General features: G+C 41.0%; 1 protein-coding gene across 1 annotated transcript in view; it reads right to left on the bottom strand.

Moving 5' to 3' along the window:
* The window catches only part of LOC126088503 (GTP-binding protein Rit2), a 98,867-nt gene that overhangs the window by 49,144 nt on the left and 28,365 nt on the right, over positions 1 to 21,358 (bottom strand). Inside the window, exon 4 of the mRNA XM_049906646.1 lies at positions 968 to 1,159. Within this exon, the coding sequence (XP_049762603.1) occupies positions 968 to 1,159 (192 nt within the window). The remainder of the gene's footprint in view (positions 1 to 967; positions 1,160 to 21,358) is intronic.

Here is a 21,358-nt window from a genome sequence, read left to right as displayed (position 1 = left end):
GCCACATATGTTACTAGAGGCAAATATTATATTTGTGTAATGGTACATCCAATTAGTTATACAATTTGTGTTTAGCTGCTTTTTGCTACAGTGCATTGCTATGTTTTCAGACACAGTTAAGAACGGGAATGCCCGAAACAAATAGGGTGAAAAGAAAGAATTTTACACAGTCTACTGGAAAAATGTCTTTCTTAAAACAGATATCGCCAGCTTGACTGAAATGTCATTCTTCCCGAAAAGTAGTAGTGTGTTTTTATATCGGGTGATCTGTGGTTACAGGGGTATGAAATAGTTGATATCATAAGTCTAGCACAAGAACAAGTACGATCTATGCTACTTAAAAAGTTAACTAGGAGAATGATTTACTGACCTTAACCAGAAGCCAAAGCAAAAACAGTTGTTCATCTTGGTGCTGTGGATTATTTTAATAGATTACATGTAAAGCAGGTAAACAAGAATTTGAGAATACTAAAAATTGATTAGATAAAAACGCACAGAGATTTGAAGTACAAATTGTTGGAATATCCACTCTGTTTGCTATATCTTCCACTCTTTGACTCCCCCCTATTCTTAGATTTGATGTAATTTGTCATGAAAAATGTTAGGAGTCGAACTAATCAGTTATGGCAGTCTCAGATGCATATTTTGCACACATCTCAGAATTGCACATCAGAGATGGAGTCTACTCATTCAAATAACTTTTTGGAGAAAGTACACAGATTTAAAAGGGAATTAAATGCACAAATATGTGCAATTTTATCTTTGGAGGGGAAAAGATACTGTATTTCATTGGTACACCAAGAACACATTTTCCTTCACATCACTACGCAGCAGCAGCAGCAGAGGCAGTAGTGGCGGCAGCAGCAGCAGCAGCAGTAGTAACAAACATGCAACAACAACAACAACAACAACAGACACCACATAATTTATGGCATTATTTAATTAGGCAACTATGATTGTACTATACCTTCCTCTGATGCTGTAGATCAAATTTATTTCCCACAAGCACTAGAGGAATATCTTCAGAGGCTCTTACACGATTTATCAACTTTCGGTACTCAACAGCTTCCTGGAAGCTGTGTCTGTCAGTTACAGAATAACATATCATAAAACCTTCCCCACATCTCATATACTGATCTCTCATAGCAGTGAACTCCACCTGTGAAACAGAACTAGATCTTAATTTGATGTCCAACAAAATTATGGTATTTTGACAGGAGACATATTTGACCAACATTATAACACAAATTCTAAATTGCAGAAGTAAAGGGAACAATTCACCAAATAGTAAAATTGTTATGTTGTTGACAGGTGCACAAAAAAGAATGACAACTTCAGTAGGTTTCAGACAAATTCTTTAATGAGCTAACATCTTGTCTACACAAGCCACAATACACAAGGTCTACAATATGGTTTTTTGTAGCTTGAAAGTTGTTCAAAATGGCCATCTCCAATCCAAATCCTATGTGATGTGAAGTTCATTTTATGAAGGAAACACGGAAAAAAGTTGGGGTTGCACTACAGCAAGCAATGAAAGCAGCATTTCTCCTTGCACTAAAAAATGAACACCAATGTTGGGGTTGTGACACAGAATTTGACACTGTTGTTGTTGTTGTTGTTGTTGTTGTTGTCTTTGTCATCTTCAGTCCAAAGAGTGGTTTGATGCAGCTCTCCATGCTACTCTATCCTGTGCAAGCTGCTTCATCTCCGAGTAACTACTGCAACCTACATCCTTCTGAATCTGTTTAGTGTATTCATATCTTTGTCTCCCTCTACGATTTTTACCCTCCACACTGCCCTCCAATACTAAACTGATGATCTCTTGATGCCTCAGAACATGTCCTACCAACTGATCCCTTCTTCTAGTCAAGTTGTGCCACAAGTTCCTCTTCTCCCCAGTTCTATTCAGTACCTCTTCAGTAATGTGATCTACCCACCTAATCTTCAGCATTCTTCTGTAGCACCACATTTCAAAAGTATCTATTTTCTTCTTGTCTAAACCATTTATCGTCCATGTTTCACTTCCATACACAGCTACACTCCATACAAATACTTTCAGAAAAGACTTCCTGACACTTAAATCTATACTTGATGTTAACAAATTTCTCTTCTTCAGAAACACTTTCCTTGCCATTGCCAGTACTTTTTACATCCTACTTCGAGCATCATCAGTCATTTTGCTACCTAAATAGCAAAACTCATCTACTACTTCAAGTGTCTCATTTCCTAATCTAATTTCCTCAGCATCACCTGATTTAACTCAACTACACTCCATTATCCTCCTTTTGCTTTTGTTGATGTTCATCTTACATCCTCCTTTCAAGACACTGTTCATTCCTTTCAATTGCTCTTCCAGGTCCTTTTCTGTGTGACAGAATTACAATGTTGTTGGCAAATCTCAAAGTTTTTATTTCTTCTCCCTGGATTTTAATTCCTACTCCAAATCCCTTTACTGCTTGCTCAATATATAGATTGAATAACATCAGAGATAGGCTACACCCCATCTCACTCCCTTCCCAACCACTGCTTCCCTTTGATACCCCTCAGCTCTTATAATTGCCATCTGGTTTCTGTACAAATTGTAAATAGATTTTCGTTCCCTATATTTGACCCCTGTCCCTTCAGAATTTGAAAGAGTATTCCAGTCAGCATTGTCAAAAGCTTTCTCCAAGTCTACAAATGCTAGACATGTAGGTTTGCCTTTCCTCAATCTATCTTGTAAGATACGTTGTAGGGTCAGTATTGCCTCACGTTTTCCAACATTTCTATGGAATCCAAACAGATCTTCCTCGAGGTCGGTTTGACACTAAGGGAAAGAATATGAGAGTTCAAACAAATGGCAACACATATGTTGTACATAATTTGTATATTCACTGATTTTCATATGCACACTGTGCATGACATAGGGGAATTGTTGCTGTCATTTGGGAAGTTTTGGTGAATCCATTGCAGGGCCCACCTTTCAACTCAAGTGCAATTTCTTATGTTTCCAAAACTTAAGTAATACTTGGGTGAAACATTGCAAGTTTAAGAACTGGCAACAACATGGTTGAGGAAAGAGTTGGAACATTCCTCTAGTCTGTGTACTGAAGAGGCGGTTGGCAAGGCCAAGCAAGGCCCAGTAGCCACACTATCCTTGCACTGTCATCAGCAAATGGTGGCTCCCTTTGGGTTACTGACTGGCAAATGGTATCAGTATGAGATTTTTAGATCACAAGTCAGGTAAACTCTGGCTCTGGCCTGATGTTAGAAAAACTCAGCTATTAGTGTGAAACAAGGAAGGGTAACCACAAGGCCAACTTGAATGGTCAGAAAAGGTCAAATAAAACAATCTATTAAAAACTAAACCCAGCTGGCAACAGAAGCCAGTAACATGTCTGCAAAGAAAAAATTAATACAAGTGTGTGGGTGAAGAGACACTCTCCATACGAAGTGTAGTTTTTAAGTTAGCTAACGTTACAGGTTTTATGTATGTAATAATCTTTCAAATTAATATCTCAGTAACACCTTACGTGATTCTTACAAATTTAATGTCTGTGGATAGGTCTCAATGAGCACTATCAAACTGTGATAGCAGATTGTTTTTTAAATATTATGTGTTTTGAATTTTAGGCGAGAATGCACATTCCATACATAAAAAACTGAATTTTTAACAAATAAGATATGAAACACTAAAAGTAGTCGCAGCATTAATAAGTTGATATCATTAGCGATGTATGAGTGTAATTAGTTTTAATTATTATAACTACTGATAACATAATAATAATAAGTAGCTTTTAAATGGACAAAATCAATATTTGTGATCAAATTATATAACCTAGAGGAAAACTAGGAACAGCACTAGAAGGCCGAGAAAATTTATGTGCAAATTTATACATAATACATGAATATTAAACTGAATTTATAGTTTTAAGCATGTTTTGGAAGTCTGAAGTGTGTTTGCTTGGCTCTCTTTGATGTGAGGGTTCAAAGAGTGGCGGGCATTTTTGCGTGGGGAGTTTTGGCATTCATGTGTTATTTGGGGTTGAGATCTGGCACAGACAGAATATATGAGTGGCAACAAGTTGCCTTACAATTGAATCAGAATATTTCTTTTATTATTTTGTCATGTTTTTGTCACTTCTGATGTGCTGATGGTGAACACACTGAAATATTTTCAGAAACTTTGACATGAGGTGAACTGGCTGCATTGGGGACTTGTTATATTCATATGTGTAGATTGAAAATACTTCAAAGTATTTGCTGAGTGTAGACCTTGAATATTTCAGTTAGGTGATCAAATACACACTAAAAAATTTTCTTCAGTTAATTTTGAGTGTAATCTGCACTTGTAATTTCATCAATTTGCAATTATGGAGCTTTAACTTTAGACTTGCGCTAAAGGAACTAATTATTTGTTTTGAATTTTCAGAAGTTTACACGAACATGTGATACTGACCAGATTTTTTATGCCCTTGCTTGGGCTTTTATTATTGCTGTACAGAATGATTATCAATTGTAATTGATGCATGGTGGAGGGAATGGCAATTGAATCTCAATGTAGACAAGTGTAATGTGCTGTGAATACATAGCAAGAGAGATCCTTTATCATTTAGCTACAATATAGCAGGTCACCATCTGGAAGCAGTTAATTCCATAAATTATCTGGGAGTACGCATTAGGAATGATTTAAAATGGAATGATCATATAAAGTTGATTTTCGGTGAAGCAGATGCCAGACAGATTCATTGGAAGAATCCTAAGCAAATGCAATCCAAAAACAAAGGAAGTAGGTTACAGTACACTTGTTCGCCCACTGCTTGAATACTGCTCACCAGTGTGGGATCCGTACCAGGTAGGGTTGATAGAAGAGATAGAGAAGATCCAATGGAGAGCAGTGCGCTTCGTTACAGGATCATTTAGTAATTGCGAAAGTGTTACAGAGATGAAATATAAACTCCACTGGAAGACTCTGCAGGAGAGACACTCAGTAGCTCGGTACGGGCTTATGTTGAAGTTTCGAGAACATCCCCTCACCGAGGAGTCAAGCAGTACATTGCTCCCTCCTACGTATATCTCACGAAGAGACCATGAGGATAAAATAAGAGAGATTAGAGCCCACACAGAGGTATACCGACAATCCTTCTTTCCACGAACAATACGAGACTGGAATAGAAGGGAGAACCGATAGAGGTACTCAACGTACCCTCCACCGCACATGGTCAGGTGGCTTGCGGAGTATGGATGTAGATGTAGATGAAGTTCATTAAAATTTAAAATGCTGTAAACAATGAATATTATGTCATTGCAAATTCCTGCCTGCTTATATTGAATTTGTGACTGAATTTCTTTAGGTTAATGTGCCAGATGTGTTGGTTGGCCCCTGGATAAAACACAGCCACCACTTAAGAAATGCAACCTAGCATTAGAGGAGCCCTACAAACAGTGGTTTTCTTACTTTACAATTTATTATTCACGCTGATCCACAAGTCATTAAATAAGCAATTATTTGGTGGAAGCAACATGTTTCAACTTCCCCATTCACCCTTTGCCAGTTATTTATTCACCAGGGATCAGCAGAGAGAACATTTCCTTATTCTATCCATATAGCCACATATGTGGTCTTGTTTGGGATCAACAAGAGTTGGCAAGGATGAACTTATTTATCTACCTAGTTGGAAGATGGAAAGTGGTGATGTGCAAATATAACTCCAGAACACCTAGAGAGATTACAATCAAATGTGGTACATACCTGCCTTACTATAAAGGACAAAATACTGTGTAGAGACTACACAGAGTGGAGAAGATACTGGTTAATATAAATGAAGTAAGACTCTTAACAGGAAAAGGAGAGGATGAGAAAGTCTATAATCCCACACACATAACTGTGTCAAAAAGAAAATTCACTTGATAAAATGATTAAACTATGAGACAATCACTGACAAGATTTCATGTTCAGGAGGTGAAATTTTTAGGCCTATCAACAGATACAAATGAAAGCACACACACTATTCTAGCTTTCAGAACTATTAATTCCTTCCTCATGGAGGAATGATGGATAGGTTGCAGAAGTTTGAAAGGGAAGGGCAGGTCACACAGACCCTACTATGAGACGGACCTATCTACCAACAGCTATATGTGAAACAGACAGGATTCTTAAGAAATAAAAATTACATGTATATATTCTATTTGTAACACTAAAGGGGCTTCTGACTTATTTGAATGTGATCATAGTTTCAGCAATAAATTATGTACATGTTCCCTCACCAGTGTGGAAAATCATGCTTCTGCCAGACTTTTTGCAGATAAGCATTTTTAACATAAATTCTTAGTATGGCCAGAGGAATCTGCTACAGAAGTGTTGTCTCAGCATATGACACAGCACTGAGCATGAACACAAAGATCTGGGTTGTCTGTCCTCCCAAGGGGCCTGCATTACATAAGAGCTTATCAAAACATCCAAAAGGAAACTTTATGAACACTGACACTAGTCTCTCTGTATGGCCTAGCATACAGTTAAATCACTACAAATAATTTACATATAAAAGTCACCTTCAGTCATTTACAAATAAAAACAACTTTCAGTCAGCTGAGAGAGATTAGACCACAATACTTATATTGTGTTTGAATTCCAGCAAGCAGTGTCAGAAGATTTTTTGTGAGCAAGTCAGTGACCTACAGCTTAAGAAACACAAATTACACAGTGCACAGCTCTTCATAATTACCATGCTCATGGGAACATATAACCATGGGTTCAATAACGTGATATTTTACAATAGATGGTTGGCCATCCTACCGCTGATGAAAACATAATTGAAAAAATTAGTTTAAATGTTTAGAAAAGTAAAATTGTACACTTCACAAAATGAAAAGCCATAACATTAACAAATTAGGAAGAGACAGATTACTACTTACCATAAAGATGACACATTTCATTGCAGACAGGTACAGTTAAAAGACACTTACCACATAGGCTTTTGACCACAGCCCTCCTCAGAAAAAGAAAGAAAAACACAAACCATTCATTCATACGAGCAAGCACACCTCATGCACAGATGACAACAAGTCTGGCAGCCTGGACCAGAACATTCCAGTTGAACGGAATGGATGGTGTCTTGAAAGGAGGATATAAGATGAACATCAACAAAAGCAAAACGAGGATAATGGAATGTAGTCGAATTAAGTCGGGTGATGTTGAGGGTATTAGATTAGGAAATGAGACACTTAAAGTAGTAAAGGAGTTTTGCTATTTGGGGAGCAAAATAACTGATGATGGTCGAAGTAGAGAGGATATAAAATGTAGACTGGCAATGGCAAGGAAAGCGTTTCTGAAGAAGAGAAATTTGTTAACATCGAGTATAGATTTAAGTGCCAGGAAGTCATTTCTGAAAGTATTTGTATGGACTGTAGCCATGTATGGAAGTGAAACATGGACGGTAAATAGTTTGGACAAGAAGAGAATAGAAGCTTTCGAAATGTGGTGCTACAGAAGAATGCTGAAGATTGGATGGGTAGATCACATAACTAATGAGGAAGTATTGAATAGGATTGGGGAGAAGAGAAGTTTGTGGCACAACTTGACCAGAAGAAGGGATTGGTTGGTAGGACATGTTCTGAGGCATCAAGGAATCACCAATTTAGTATTGGAGGGCAGCGTGGAGGGTAAAAATCGTAGGGGGAGACCAAGAGATGAATACACTAAGCAGATTCAGAAGGATGTAGGTTGCAGTAGGTACTGGGAGATGAAGAAACTTGCACAGGATCGAGTAGCATGGAGAGCTGCATCAAACCAGTCTCAGGACTGAAGACCTCAACAACAACAATTCAAGTCAGTCAACTCCTATAAATATCAGAATGTAACAATCTGTGGGAATATAAAATAGAGACTCAATTTAGGAAAAACCAGTGGCAAACTTAAATTCATGGTAAGGTACTAGGAAAACCCAATCAGTCTACAAAGGAAATTGCTTGCAAAACACACACACACACAACGTTTTAGTATATTGCTCAAGTGCATGGACCCATACCAAATAGGAAAGAGGATATTAAACATTTTCAAAGAATGGCAGCACAAATGGTGACAGGTCTGTTTGTTTGTTTTTGTTTCAGAGCGCAAAAACAACTAAGGTTACACGTGCCCATGTCAGAAGCTTAGAACACTAAGACAAAAAAGGTGGTAAAGTGACTACACATTGAGCCCAACTGATGGAAGAAAAGTGAGCTAAGAACAAAGACTTCCTCGTGGCGAAAGGTCCACAAAATACATCATCATAGAGACATTTGAGGTCCTGAACTAAAGATTAAATGTTCTTCACCATATTGCTATGACGGATAAAAAGTAAAACATGGTTGAGAGTCCACGTGTCATTCATTAAAACGGCAGGTACATCAGGCAACAAACATACATTACAAAGTAAGTGGGCATTTGGTCAGGAAATAGCAAACTGTAAAAGGTTGATGACAATGACCATAAAGTGGTGGGGGATCATCACTTAACAAATGGTGATGGTTAGAACGGTAGTGCCCAATATGTAACCTAACTAAAATGATCTCGTCATGGTGAGAGGACCGAGAAGAAGTTGGCCAAGCAGCTGGGAGAGTTTTAATTCCCCAGAGTTTGTTCTCACAAAGGGAAGACCAGTGGTGATGCCAAAGTGATACTACCTGCTGACAGATGGCAACACAGAGATCATCGGAAGGAATGGAAGAACTGGCGGGCTGAGGTAGGACTGCAGCCTAGGCGACAGCATCAGCTGCCTCATTTCCTGTCAGACCGATGTGACCAGGGACCCACATAAACATCACAGAGGCTCCCTCAAGAGCGAGCAAGTGGAAATTTTCTTGGACCCATTGCACTAAGGGCTGGGCTGTGTACAGCACACACAGGCTCCAATGGACACAGAGAGAATCAAATGTACTGTGTAGGCTGATACAGGATGAAGAGCGCTGCTGTTAACACCAAGCAGTGTTCCAGAAGCTGATATCTAAAATGGTCGGTGTCAATGATGAAGGCACACGCTGCACAACAAACAGTCCAAGAGCCATCAATGTACACAAAGGTATTATCACTAAGTTCAGTGTGAAGTTCGAGAAACTTACAGCAACAGATTGAATCTGGAATAGTGTCCTTTTAAGCAAATTAAGTCCAAGGTGAACATGGGCTGCCGCATGAAGCCAAGGTGGTGAAGGGTTCACACCCATCAGGAACGTAACAGGTAACATGAAGTTAAGCTGCCAGAGAAACGCCCGAAAGCAAACTCCTGGAGTTAACACAGGAGAGGGATGCACCCCATACCGGTGGTCAAAGAAGTCATTGAAGGGGGAGGATTAGGATGGGTGGCCAGGCATGGCACACAAATGGCATGTGTATCCGCTGAGGAGACTGTTGCGTTAGTATGACAACAGTAGTTCAGCAGCTTCTGCATAGAGACTCTCAACCAGGCTGCTGTAAAAGACACCAGTGGCCAAACAGATGCCATGATGCTGGATTGTATTCGATGACTTAAGATGCATGGACGTGCAGATGCATAAATGAAACACCTATAGTCCAATTTCAAACAGACAAGCGATCGGTAAAAATGAAGGAGAGTGGTCCAATCCGCTCCCCAGGAAGTACTGCTGAGGACACGTATCACACTGAGGATCCAGGTACATCGGGCATCCACGTAAAACACATGGGAAAACCAAGAAAGTTTCCTATCAACCATGAGCCCCAGGAATTTCATAGTTTCATTGAATGGAAGAGCAACAGGCCCAAGATATGTAGGCTGTGGAAGAAACCGATTGTGCAGCCAGAAATTCATACAAATAATTTTGTCACTGGAAAAGCGAAAGCCACTGTTGATGCTCTATGACTAAAGATGATTGAAACATCGCTGAAGACACCATTCAAGGAGACAAGTCCATGGAGAACTGCAATAGATAACAAAATTGTTAATGAAAAGGGAGCTGGAGATGCGCCGTGGAAGACAGGACATAATGGGGTCAATGATAAGATCAAAGAGGACAATGTTCAGGACAGAGTCCTGAGGCACCATGTTTTCCTGGATAAAGGTGTCCAACAAGGCAGAACCGACATGTATCTTGAAAACTCTGTCTTTTTAAAAGTCCTGAAGAAAATGGGGCAGGTGGCCTCGTAGATCCCATGTGTAAAGAGTACAGAGGATACCAGTCCTCCAGCAGGTGTCTTCTTTTTCCAAATCAAAAAACATGACCACAGTCTGGCATTTCCACAGAAAACCATTCATGACGTGTGTGTGTTTGTGTGTGTGTGTGTGTGTGTGTGTGTGTGTGTGTGTGTGTGTGTTGGGGTTTATGGGCGCTCAACATCGAGGTCATCAGCGCCCTGACACACATTAAAGCATTCATGACATGACCTCCCGTTGTCTACATAACAGCTTATTCATAAGACATTGGACAAGTCAAGTTTTAAATATACAGGCTGAAAGTCATTTCAAGGCATACATATTTAAGCTTACAACAATACACTTTACACGTAAGTATTTATATAACACATTTCATAAATTTAAATATTCTTCAATGGAGTAAAAGCAGTGATGCTGTAAATATGACTTTAGAGATTTTCCAAATATATTGACCTCAGTGATAGCTTTTATGTTTCAGGAAGTTTGTTATAAAGCTTAACTCCCATGTGAAAAGTACCTTTTTGGCACAGTGCTGTGCTGATTTGAGTCCTATGTAAGTTTCTGTTTTGTCTGGTAAAGTGCTCAAGTATATCACAGTTTTTTTGCAGTCTCCGGTCCTTGCCTATTACATTTAATTTAAAGAACAAAAGGGTTTCCATAATGTATACACATGGTAATGGAGGAATACCAGATTTCTTAAACAGGGGTTTACACGAGTCTCTAGGCTTGCACCCAAACAAGATTCTAATGGCCCTTTTTTGTAGTTTAAAAGTGCTATTATTAGCTGTTTTAGAGTTTCCCCAGAAGGTGACCCCATATCTAAGACGAGAATGAAAGTACACATGATATGCATTCAATACTGTTTTCTCACTACAGCATGATTTTAATGAACAAAGAAGGTAACATGTTTTGCTCAGTTCTGCATTGAGATATCCAATGTGCTTATTCCATCTGATGTTACTCTGCAGCCAAAGTCCTAAGAATTTGGTTTCAGTACTGTTACCAACTGGTTCGTCATTGATAGAGACTGATGGGATAAACCTGTCCTTGTTAGGAACATTGTGGAATTTTAGAGCATTGGTTTTCTTACTGTTTATTACAAGCTGATTACTCTGTGCCCAGCTGCTAAGTTGTTTCGTGACCGTGTTTACTGTCTGCTGTAACTGTTCGTCGTCGTCTCCTTTTAGTAGATTTGTGGTGTCATCTGCAAATATGATTGTTTTGTGTGCATCAATATTTAAGCTTAGATCATTTATGTACAGAAGAAACAGAAGGGGGTCCCAATACTGATCCTTGGGGTACACCACATTTTATTTGTTTATACTCAGATAAGTGATTAGATACAGTTTTTAGTTCAATATTTGTGTGCTTGATGCACACTGCCTGTATACGATTAGTCAGGAAGGAACTGATCCACTTGTTGGACAGACCTCTAATACCATATCTTTCTAGCTTTGATAGCAGAATTTTATGGTCCACCATGTCAAAAGCTTTTGACAAGTCAATAAAGACTCCTACTGTTTCCTGTTTTTTGTCCATCAGGTTTAGGATGCAATTGATGCACTCATAGACAGCAGTTGTCATTGACCTCTTATTTCTGAATCCATGTTGTTCATTAAATAGGATGCTGTTTTTATTTATAAATTTCATAAGTTTCTCATACATAACTCTTTCCAGTACTTTAGAGATGCAGGAGGAAATTGTGATGGGTCTGTAGTTATTTACATTGCCTTTATCCCCTTTTTTATATACAGGAATAACTTTTGATGCTTTCAACACATCAGGGAAAGTGCCTGCCTGAAGTGAGCAGTCGCATAAATGTGCGAGTACTTCAATTAGGTTTGATGCGCTCTTCTTTAACATTGTTGCAGGTATACCATCAATACCTGTCGATTTGGAATTTTTTAGCCCTTTTATTGCTTTAGCTACTTCATCTTGTGAAACAGAACTGATGTACATTGATCCTCTACATGCACTTATTTTATATTCATTTGCCTGGGTGCTCTTAAAGTTTGATTGTAACATGTTTTCAGCAACACCTGTGAAAAAGTTGTTAAATGTGTTGGCTACTTCTAAGCGGTTTGTTACTTTTTTATTTTTATGTATAGTGTTATATTTTTGCAAGGTTGTCTGTATTCTCCACATTCTTTTTTATGACACTCCACACAGCCTTCGATTTATTAGCAGAATTATAAATGATTTCATCATTATGTATTATTTTTGCTGCTTTTATTACTTCTCTTAATATTTTGGAGTATTTTTTATAGTATGCGCATACTACAGGTGAGGAATTTTTTGAGTTACATATTTCATGAAGTATGTCTTCTTCTGCTGAAAAATCTGAACTGCCAGATGCTTGGGGAAGATATATAGTTATAGATTAAACAGAATAATCTTACTGTACATTTCTGTAGAATAAACACTTGTTTGACCTATTAGCTGCACTGGCCTCCAGTTGTACGCAATAGGATGTTACTGGGTAAAGTAGATTAAATATGTCATATGAAATATGTCATCAAGTCTGTCTACAAATCAACCCAATGAGAAATATGCCTAAGTAAAAAGTCAGGTAAATTGAGCTTTATAGTTACCTTTACTTCTCCTTCTGTTGCCTACAATTAATTTTTAGTTTTTTGGAATTCTAGTTTTTGGAGAGCCCTTCAGAGTGGAGAACATTTGTTTATTTTCCTTTTTTTTTAATATAATATGCTATGTTAAGCTATAACTTTAATGGAAATACCTGGGTTGAACAACATAAATAAGGGAAAGGCAACTACTGACTTATGGATGACTCGTGTAGAACATAGAGACATGTAACAGAAAACAGCATTCACACTAGCTTTCAAACTGTTGTACTTTTTCTAGTGAAAGTATATACATTCTCACAGACACTCAAACCACAACAATCATCTGGGAGCATACGTCTGGGTGAATGTGTGGTGAATGTGTGTGCCTGAAAGACAGTGTGGATACTGTTTTCTGTTATCTGTTTTTGTGTTCCACACATCAGTCCCCTATAGGTGAGTGGTTGCCTTTCCCTCACATTATGTTAAGCTGTGTTATTTTGACCTATTCAATATCACTCTTACAAGCTGTAAAGTATGCTCAAACTGGACCAATAAATACAGGGTGTCCCTGAAGGAATGGGCAGTTGACTGAGATCATGTGTGAGTGATCTTTGACTCTCAATTCAATTAATTGCTTCCGAGTGTGCAGATGTATTGCACTTGTATATCATTAGCAAAAATGAGAATTGTGTTGACTCAGATCCTGGTCACATTGTTATACATCCTACATATCATCCACAGTGTAATATTATATTGGTGACCAATGATGACAGTCTTCATGTTAATTTGGAACATCTACGATTACTGCATGGCTCCAATACTGCCCTGTGCTGCCTTTCTGCTGTGCAATTCCCTCTTCTGGACAACAGAATCATGCTAGGGTACTTGGGATTATGGACAACACCCTTCACCCACCCAGAGTTATCAAAAGTGATTGTGACTCTCTTCAACAGCGAACAAAGGCACTGAAGAATTGGGTGAGTCAGACAACCTTCTCTACGATTTCACGATGGACTCTACTCTGCTCACAATCCAGGCTGATTCTGAGTCACATAAATCCAAGTGGTTGGATTTGCATTTGCTCGCTTTAGCTGAGGTGTCACCCTGTGCAAATTCATTCATTCCAGGCCTCATGCACCCAGCTGCATTCTCTTCCGACTTGTCTACTGTGTGTCAAGTTGTGCCATGTATGGAGCCAAATTTCAGTCTTTCTTTAGCTACACATGTCAACATGGCAACCTACTGGACTGGAGACTTATCTTAAGCTGCACCTTTTCACTCACAAGGGAACCTCCCCATCGCACCCCCCTCAGATTTAGTTATAAGTTGGCACAGTGGATAGGCCTTGAAAAACTGAACACAGATCAATCGAGAAAACAGGAAGAAGTTGTGTGGAACTATGAAAAAATAAGCAAAATATACAAACTGAGTAGTCCATGTGTAAGATAGGCAACATCAAGGATAGTGTAAGCACAGGAGCGCCGTGGTCCCGTGGTTAGCGTGAACAGCTGACGAACGAGAGGTCCTTGGTTCAAGTCTTCCCTCGTGTGAAAAGTTTACATTCATTACTTTCGCAAAGTTGTGATCTGTGTGTTCGTTCATTGACGTCTCTGTTCACTGTAATAAGTTTAGTGTCTGTGTTTTGCGACCGCACCACAAAACCGTGCGATTAGTAGAATAAAGGACATGCCTCTCCAATGGGAACCAAAAACATTTGATCGCAAGGTCATAGGTCAACCGATTCCTCCACAGGAAAACACATCTGATATATTCTATATGACACTGGTGACGGTAGTGTGTCACATGACAGGAATATGTTGTCAACCCACCAAACTTGTACACTTGACGTATGGGTATAAAGATTCTTCATCCTTGCCCGATTTAGGTTTTCTTGTGGATGTGAGAATCACTCCCAAAAAAGTGATGAAAACTCAAGAGTTTGTCACATAAATTGCAACAAATGAATGCAAGAGTTTCACAGTTGCACAGTTTTCCCTGTGCTCTGTCAAAACATACGTTTTTAATGTTTTCAAATTCTTCCGTGTGTAAACCGTCAAATCCTGCACATGTCCCGGAATTGTGGAGAGCGAAGTTGATTATGTGTGAGTGCCTGAACTTTGATGATCGTCTGAAAATAAAAAACTAAACTTTTCACTCGAGGGAAGACTTGAACCAAGGACCTCTCGTTCCGTAGCTGCTCACGCTAACCACGAGACCACGGCGCCCCTGAGCTTACGCTGTCCTTGATGTAGCATATCTTGCACATGGACTACTCAGTTTGTATATTTTGCTTATTTTTTTCATAGTTCCACACAACTTCTTCCTGTTTTCTCGATTGATCTGTGTTCAGTGTTTCAAGGCCTACCCACTGTGCCAACTTATAACTAAATCTGAGGGGGGTGTGATGGGGAGGTTCCCTTGTCAGATCAACCAAGCCACTGGGGACGGTTCGCCACGGTGGACAGCATTTTTGTGTTGAGTGACATCATCAGTGACAGTGTGAAATTCATCACACTGCTGAATCACTTTGGTGAACAAACAGATGATCAGTGACATCATCCTCGCCACAGCCTCAGTGGAACAGTTGCACCGTATCATCTATGATGTAGATTTAAAAGACAAGACTCTGTTGCAATTATGGCATTGGCTTCACATTCAAATTGATCTGAACCTCATGTCTCATCACATCCTATTGACATTATGTGTCAACAAGCTTCTGCCCCAAGTTCAACTGGCTTTGGACACCCATGAGCAAGAGTCACTTGATGCATGCATCAAACTTCTAGATAAAATACTTTCCATCATCCAACATCAACAATGTATTAATAATACTGGCAACAATGGTGCTGAGCGTGACTTGCAACTGCAGGAGCGCAACCGACCTTCTGCCTACCATGACCTTGCCCGATATATGTCGACTCTCACGTTACTGCACCAAACCGGAGCAACTACCTAGAAGCCACCCAACAAATCCCTTCCCTCCCACCACCCACACTGTGTCCGCATCTGTGCAAAATCACTTCTGCTGGTATTGTGCATGACTCTGCTCACAACTGTGACTCACCAAGCAACTTCCCAACCTCTAAGCATGGTTCACAGGTGGTACCCCAAACTACACAGGACATCTATGCTGCCTAGCCACCCAGAATGATAATGCCAGCGATCTTCTGCCTCACTCTCATCATGACAACAGACTCTTCATCCTCGATTGCATGAATGGCCAAAGCCTCCTAATTGATGGTTGGTTGGAGGGGTAAGAGACCAAATGATGAGGTCTTAATTCCCTCAATCCAAGAATGGTGCCTCCAGAAGTAGAGACGTCCTCTGAGGACATTTTCTGATCTAGCCGGGAGATTCATAACATTAATGAGAAGGTTAAAAATGTAATGGCCATCTTTTGTACCGTCAATAATAAAAACAAGATTAATGAGATAGGGAGCCAGCAGGTGGTCATCTCCCAGACTCTGCCTATGACAGGAAACATCCCACCCCTGATCCATTACAGCCAAGAGCATCCACTATTCCACAAAGGACACCCAGAATAGAAAACTGGGCACAGTAGAAAGGAGACAAACTGAATCTAAAAGTGATTAAAACAGAATAAAAGAGGGGATGAAAGAGTAGCCTGGCCAAAAACACACACACACACACACACACACACACACACACACACACACACACCTGTCCCCTACATTGTGCTCAGTCGACTACCAGATCTTTCCTGGCCGATGGTGAGTATACCGGGATGAGGTGGGAGTGCAGGGTGGGACGGGGTGAGGGATGGAGAGAGGCGGGAGGCAGGGAGGAAGTTGGGGAGGGTGGGGGTGGGAGGGGGAGCATCTAGTGGCTCGGGGGTAAGTAGGGAGTCAACTGTGGGCTAGCTGGAGGTGCAGGTAGAGGAGGCACATGGCAAATGGCTGGGTACCCAGTTTCACAGATGAAGGTGTGAGATAGCAGCACACAACTAGCTGACACAAATTGGGCGGTAGGGTGTGCACCACACCTCCTTTATTCCTAAATAATTCATAATCCTGGTACAAATGGTGTGGATACTACAGAGGACTGTGGACTCCTTCTGGGAGGAGTGGAACGAAGAACACTGCATTGCAGTAATCTCTTCTATTGCGCACAGTTTATTAGATGGGGCAGTATCCCACCAGATGTCCCTCCATCTCCAAAGAAGTAGAGATCTCATGTGCACCCACAAATCTGCACCTTGGATCAGTAAAGCAAATGGGGAGTGAGTAAGTGCTCTCCTAGCCAAAAGCCAGCCAGTTCCTACCCCAGAATACCCACAAGATGCGGGACCGAGAGAAAGACAACTGAGCAGGCAGTACAAAGTCAGTGAAGTGACGAATAGTGAGAACCAGAGGGTAGCAAGAATAGTATTAATCAATAATTGCCTGGAGATTGCTCGTTTAGTCATTTTATATGTATATATTAAAAAAGATGCTGCGACTTACCAAACGGGAAAGCGCTGGTAGATAGACACAATAAAAAACACACAAACACACACACAAACCATCTTCCCTACCCTCTGGCTCCTATCCTTGTAACTGCCCCCGGTGTAAAACCTGTCCCATGCACCCTCCCACCACCACCTACTCCAGTCCTGTAACCCGGAAGGTGTACACGATCAAAGCACCCACGTGATTTACCAACTGACCTGCCTACACTGTGAAGCCTTCTATGTGGGAATGACCAGCAACAAACTGTCCATTTGCATGAACGGACACAGGCAGACAGTGTTTGTTGGTAATGAAGATCACCCTGTGGCTAAACATGCCTTGGTGCACAGCCAGCACATCTTGGCACAGTGTTACACCGTCCGGGTTATCTGGATACTTCCCACTGACACCAACCTATCAGAACTCCGGAGATTGGAACTTGCCCTTCAATATATCCTTCCCGTTACCCACCTGGCCCCAACCTCCACTAATTTCAAGTTTCCGCCACTCGTACATCACTTGTCATTCAACATCTTTGCCTCTGTACTTCCGCCTCGACTGACATCTCTGCCCAAACTCTTTGCCTTTACATATGTCTGCTTGTGTCTGTATATGTGCGGATGGATGTGTGTGTGTGTGTGTGTGTGTGTGTGTGTGTTATACCTGTCCCTTTTTCCCCCTAAGGTAAGTCTTTCTGCTCCTGGGATTGGAATGACTCCTTACCCTTTCCCTTAAAACCCACATCCTTTTGTCTTTCCCTCTCCTTCATTCTTTCCTGATGAAGCAACTGTGGGTTGTGAAAGCCTGATATTTGTGTGTGTGTGTTTTTGTGTGTGTATCTACCAGCGCTTTCCCATTGTGTGGTAAGTCACAGCATTTTTTTTTAATATGTCATGTGAGGCCCCTTTAATAAAATGAAGGGTTCTGCTAATGGCTGTCAGCTCTGCCAAATGTTCCAGACAGTGAATGGCATTCCATGCTGGCAGGAAATGTAAAAGCATATTCACCGTGATGCACAGTTTTAAGGCCATCAGCATAAAAGATGGTAGCATCTGGTAACTCTTGGAGAACTGGATGTGAAAGATGCTGAAAGGTCATGCAGGTGACTGAAGCATTAGGCCCTGCCACAGGCGTTTCTGGCCACACTGCCTTAGCAGCACAGCACAACAGTACTGCCCAATTCACGTAGCAGCTTCTGCAAATCAAGGTAATGCTCAGCAGCCATCGGTACCTTCCAAGACTGCCTTCACACCACTGATCATGTTCAGCAAATATAATAGCTCTATTTCAACACACACACACACACACACACACACACACACACACACACACACACAGAGAGAGAGAGAGAGAGAGAGAGAGAGAGAGAGAGAGACCTGCAAAATTACAACGATGCAATCCAGTGCAGAATTTTATGAAGTTGTTTAAGAACTCCACATGGCGTGGCGCCACCTCGATCAGCTACATTGACCACCTCAACCCTCATGTGACGTCCCCTCAGCCTCTCTGCATCAATTCAACACAAACTCTTCTGTCATCTGTGGATACACTTACAGCACTGTCTTCATATCCTGACACAAAGGTCAGTATTGCATTTCCTGCTCCCCCCACCCCCTCTAAAGTCTCTCCATGCTCTTCCCTGCATATAAAGATTGTTTCAGCTGAGCCATCACTTAGGAGCACCTTCTCCCTGACTGATCATAACTGCAGATGTGACTTATTGGTGCTGCCCTACAACAAAAGGTAGGGGGTATTCAACAGGCACTATTTTTTCTGTGCAAGCTCTTACCTTCGCAACGCAAGTGGTCTGCATATGATCGACAGCTACTAGCACTTTATGAAGCAGTGCATTACCTCCTGCAAGACATCAAAAAATGTCCTCCAATTATTTTTATGGATCACCATCCACTCACTGATTATCTGAAACCTGCCCCAGGACACTTGCTCCAACATCTTCGGCACTTAGATTATGTTGCACAGTTCACCACTAATGTCCATCACCTGAAAGGTGAGTAAAATGTTGTGGCAGATAATTTATACAGCATCAATGCCATATCATTCCAATTCCACAACAAATAGTTAATGAAGCACAACAGCAAGACGATCAGTTACAAGTTGTTCTTCAAAACCCCTCCACAACCCTATGAAACATTTCACAAAAACAGTCACACCCTCTTGATCCCCAACCATTCCACAGCATCATCTTTGATCAGTTATTTAACTTGCCATACCCTGGCACACATCCAACTATGCCATATTGTATGGTGTAATGTGAAAAAAGATTGTAAGCTTCAGAATCATGCATGCATTCTGTGCCAAAAGAGTAAAGTTTCAAGCCATGTTCAACTGTCCATGGGTAATGCTGAAGTCCCAGAAGGACATTTTTAACATCCACTTGTTGAACTAGTGGACTGCTACCCATCACCGATGGCTACTGGTACATCCTGTTGGTGATCAATTGCTTCACACAATGGATGGAAGCCACACCACTCAAGGACGTAATGGCCAAGCCTGCTGCCAAAGCTTTTATTCATATGTGGATTTTGTACTTTCGCTGTCCCATGTCTATTACAACCGATGGACGTTGGCAGTTTTAATCCACTCTCTTCCTCAAATTGTGCAACATGGTCAGCACCCTTTGATTTAGAACTAAGGTATATCAACCACAGAGCAATGGGCACATCAAGTGGTGGCACTGCACCTCAAACGTGGGTCGTGTGCCACAGTGGACTCTGGGCAGAGGCATAACTGTGGGTACTTCTGGGAGTGTGTACGGTCCACAAATGCAACCTCGGAGCCTCACTCACCGAAATTTTGTATGGTGAAGTGCTATCACTGCCTGTGGACTTGTTTTCTGACAACTGTCAACTGTGCCTCCAGACCTGCCAGACCTGGTATCATGATTAAAGCAACACATCACTAAGCTCTGTATAACACCCCATTCTCCTGTACTTAGTGACTGAAGCTTTCCTCGACAAGGCTCTAAACAACTGAGAGCTCACAATGTTATGCAATGGCACAGTATGACCAGCCTCACAACCCCCAGACTCGGGTTCCCACAAGATGCTCTGGGGACAACCATACCTCCAACACATTGTTACATGGGAAACCTATGACAGTGCCCGTTAATCATCTTAAGCTGGTGTCGACCCTGCAAGAAGCTTCACCAGATTATGATCCCTGCCAAGCACTCTCCACTCCTCCATTAGACAACCCTCCCACTATCAGCAATGTACTCCCAACATTTGGGTTGCACCTTGATACCCACGACTTCCTTCCCAAAGATCTTAACATCAAGTTGATCAACAACAACTTCATTTTCAAGGGGGCAGCAATCAGACTGCCAGACTGGACAGTTCTAGACTTCTGATGTCAATACTGCTGTTTTCATCTCTCGCTTCTAAGCTGATTGTGTCCTCACCAGCACATCCCGTGACTCCATCCTCTAGATGACGCATCATCACTGGTGCCATCTGGCACTAGTGATTTGTCCGCCATGTCTCTGACCTCTGACACCGCCACACACTTACACTTCAGCTGCCCCCAATGCATGCTAGCATGCCTTTGTGAGTATCATGTGTACACTATGTGGTGAACATCACTTCCCAACGTCAACCCAAAAGCAGATGAAAACATGCCTGTCACATCCACATGGCAGCTGGATGACCTATCTCACTATGTTGTCTTGTCATTTCTGCACACCATGCACCTTCCCTCACGGTGCTCCTCTGTAGGACTTCTGGGAGAAGAAAAAATATCACTGGTACTTGACTGAGACCAGCAGTCTTTGACTGTCAGTTGAATTAATGGCTTCTGAATGTGTAAGTGTATCATGCTTGTACCATTTCAGTGAAAATAAAAAGTGTGCTTCCTCAGACTCTGGTCGTGTTGTTATACATCCTACATCTCACACATAGTGTAGCACAATAAGTCTTCCTCTTCAGTACTGTGAACCAAATCTCTCCCATTGAAACCTCCTTTCTTTCCATATTTTGAGGTGATGGGGAAAAAAGGGGGTTCCAGTAAACATGGGCTCTAAAGTGCATTCCTTAAAAGCTATTAGCAATTGTCTCTCTTTGCTACTGGGAAGCATCTCTTCTACTGAATAAGTGCTCACAGCTCTAAAGGTATGCATTCTAGAGCCCATGTTTACTAGACTTTTCTGCTTTGAATGATCGTTCTTGTCATATCAATGAATATGTTATTTTACTTCTATTTC

The sequence above is a fragment of the Schistocerca cancellata genome, chromosome 6, assembly GCF_023864275.1.
Source record: "Schistocerca cancellata isolate TAMUIC-IGC-003103 chromosome 6, iqSchCanc2.1, whole genome shotgun sequence".
NCBI lineage: Eukaryota > Metazoa > Arthropoda > Insecta > Orthoptera > Acrididae > Schistocerca > Schistocerca cancellata.
The sequence above is the reverse complement of the archived record's forward strand: the minus strand, read 5'-3'. Positions and strand labels throughout refer to the sequence as shown.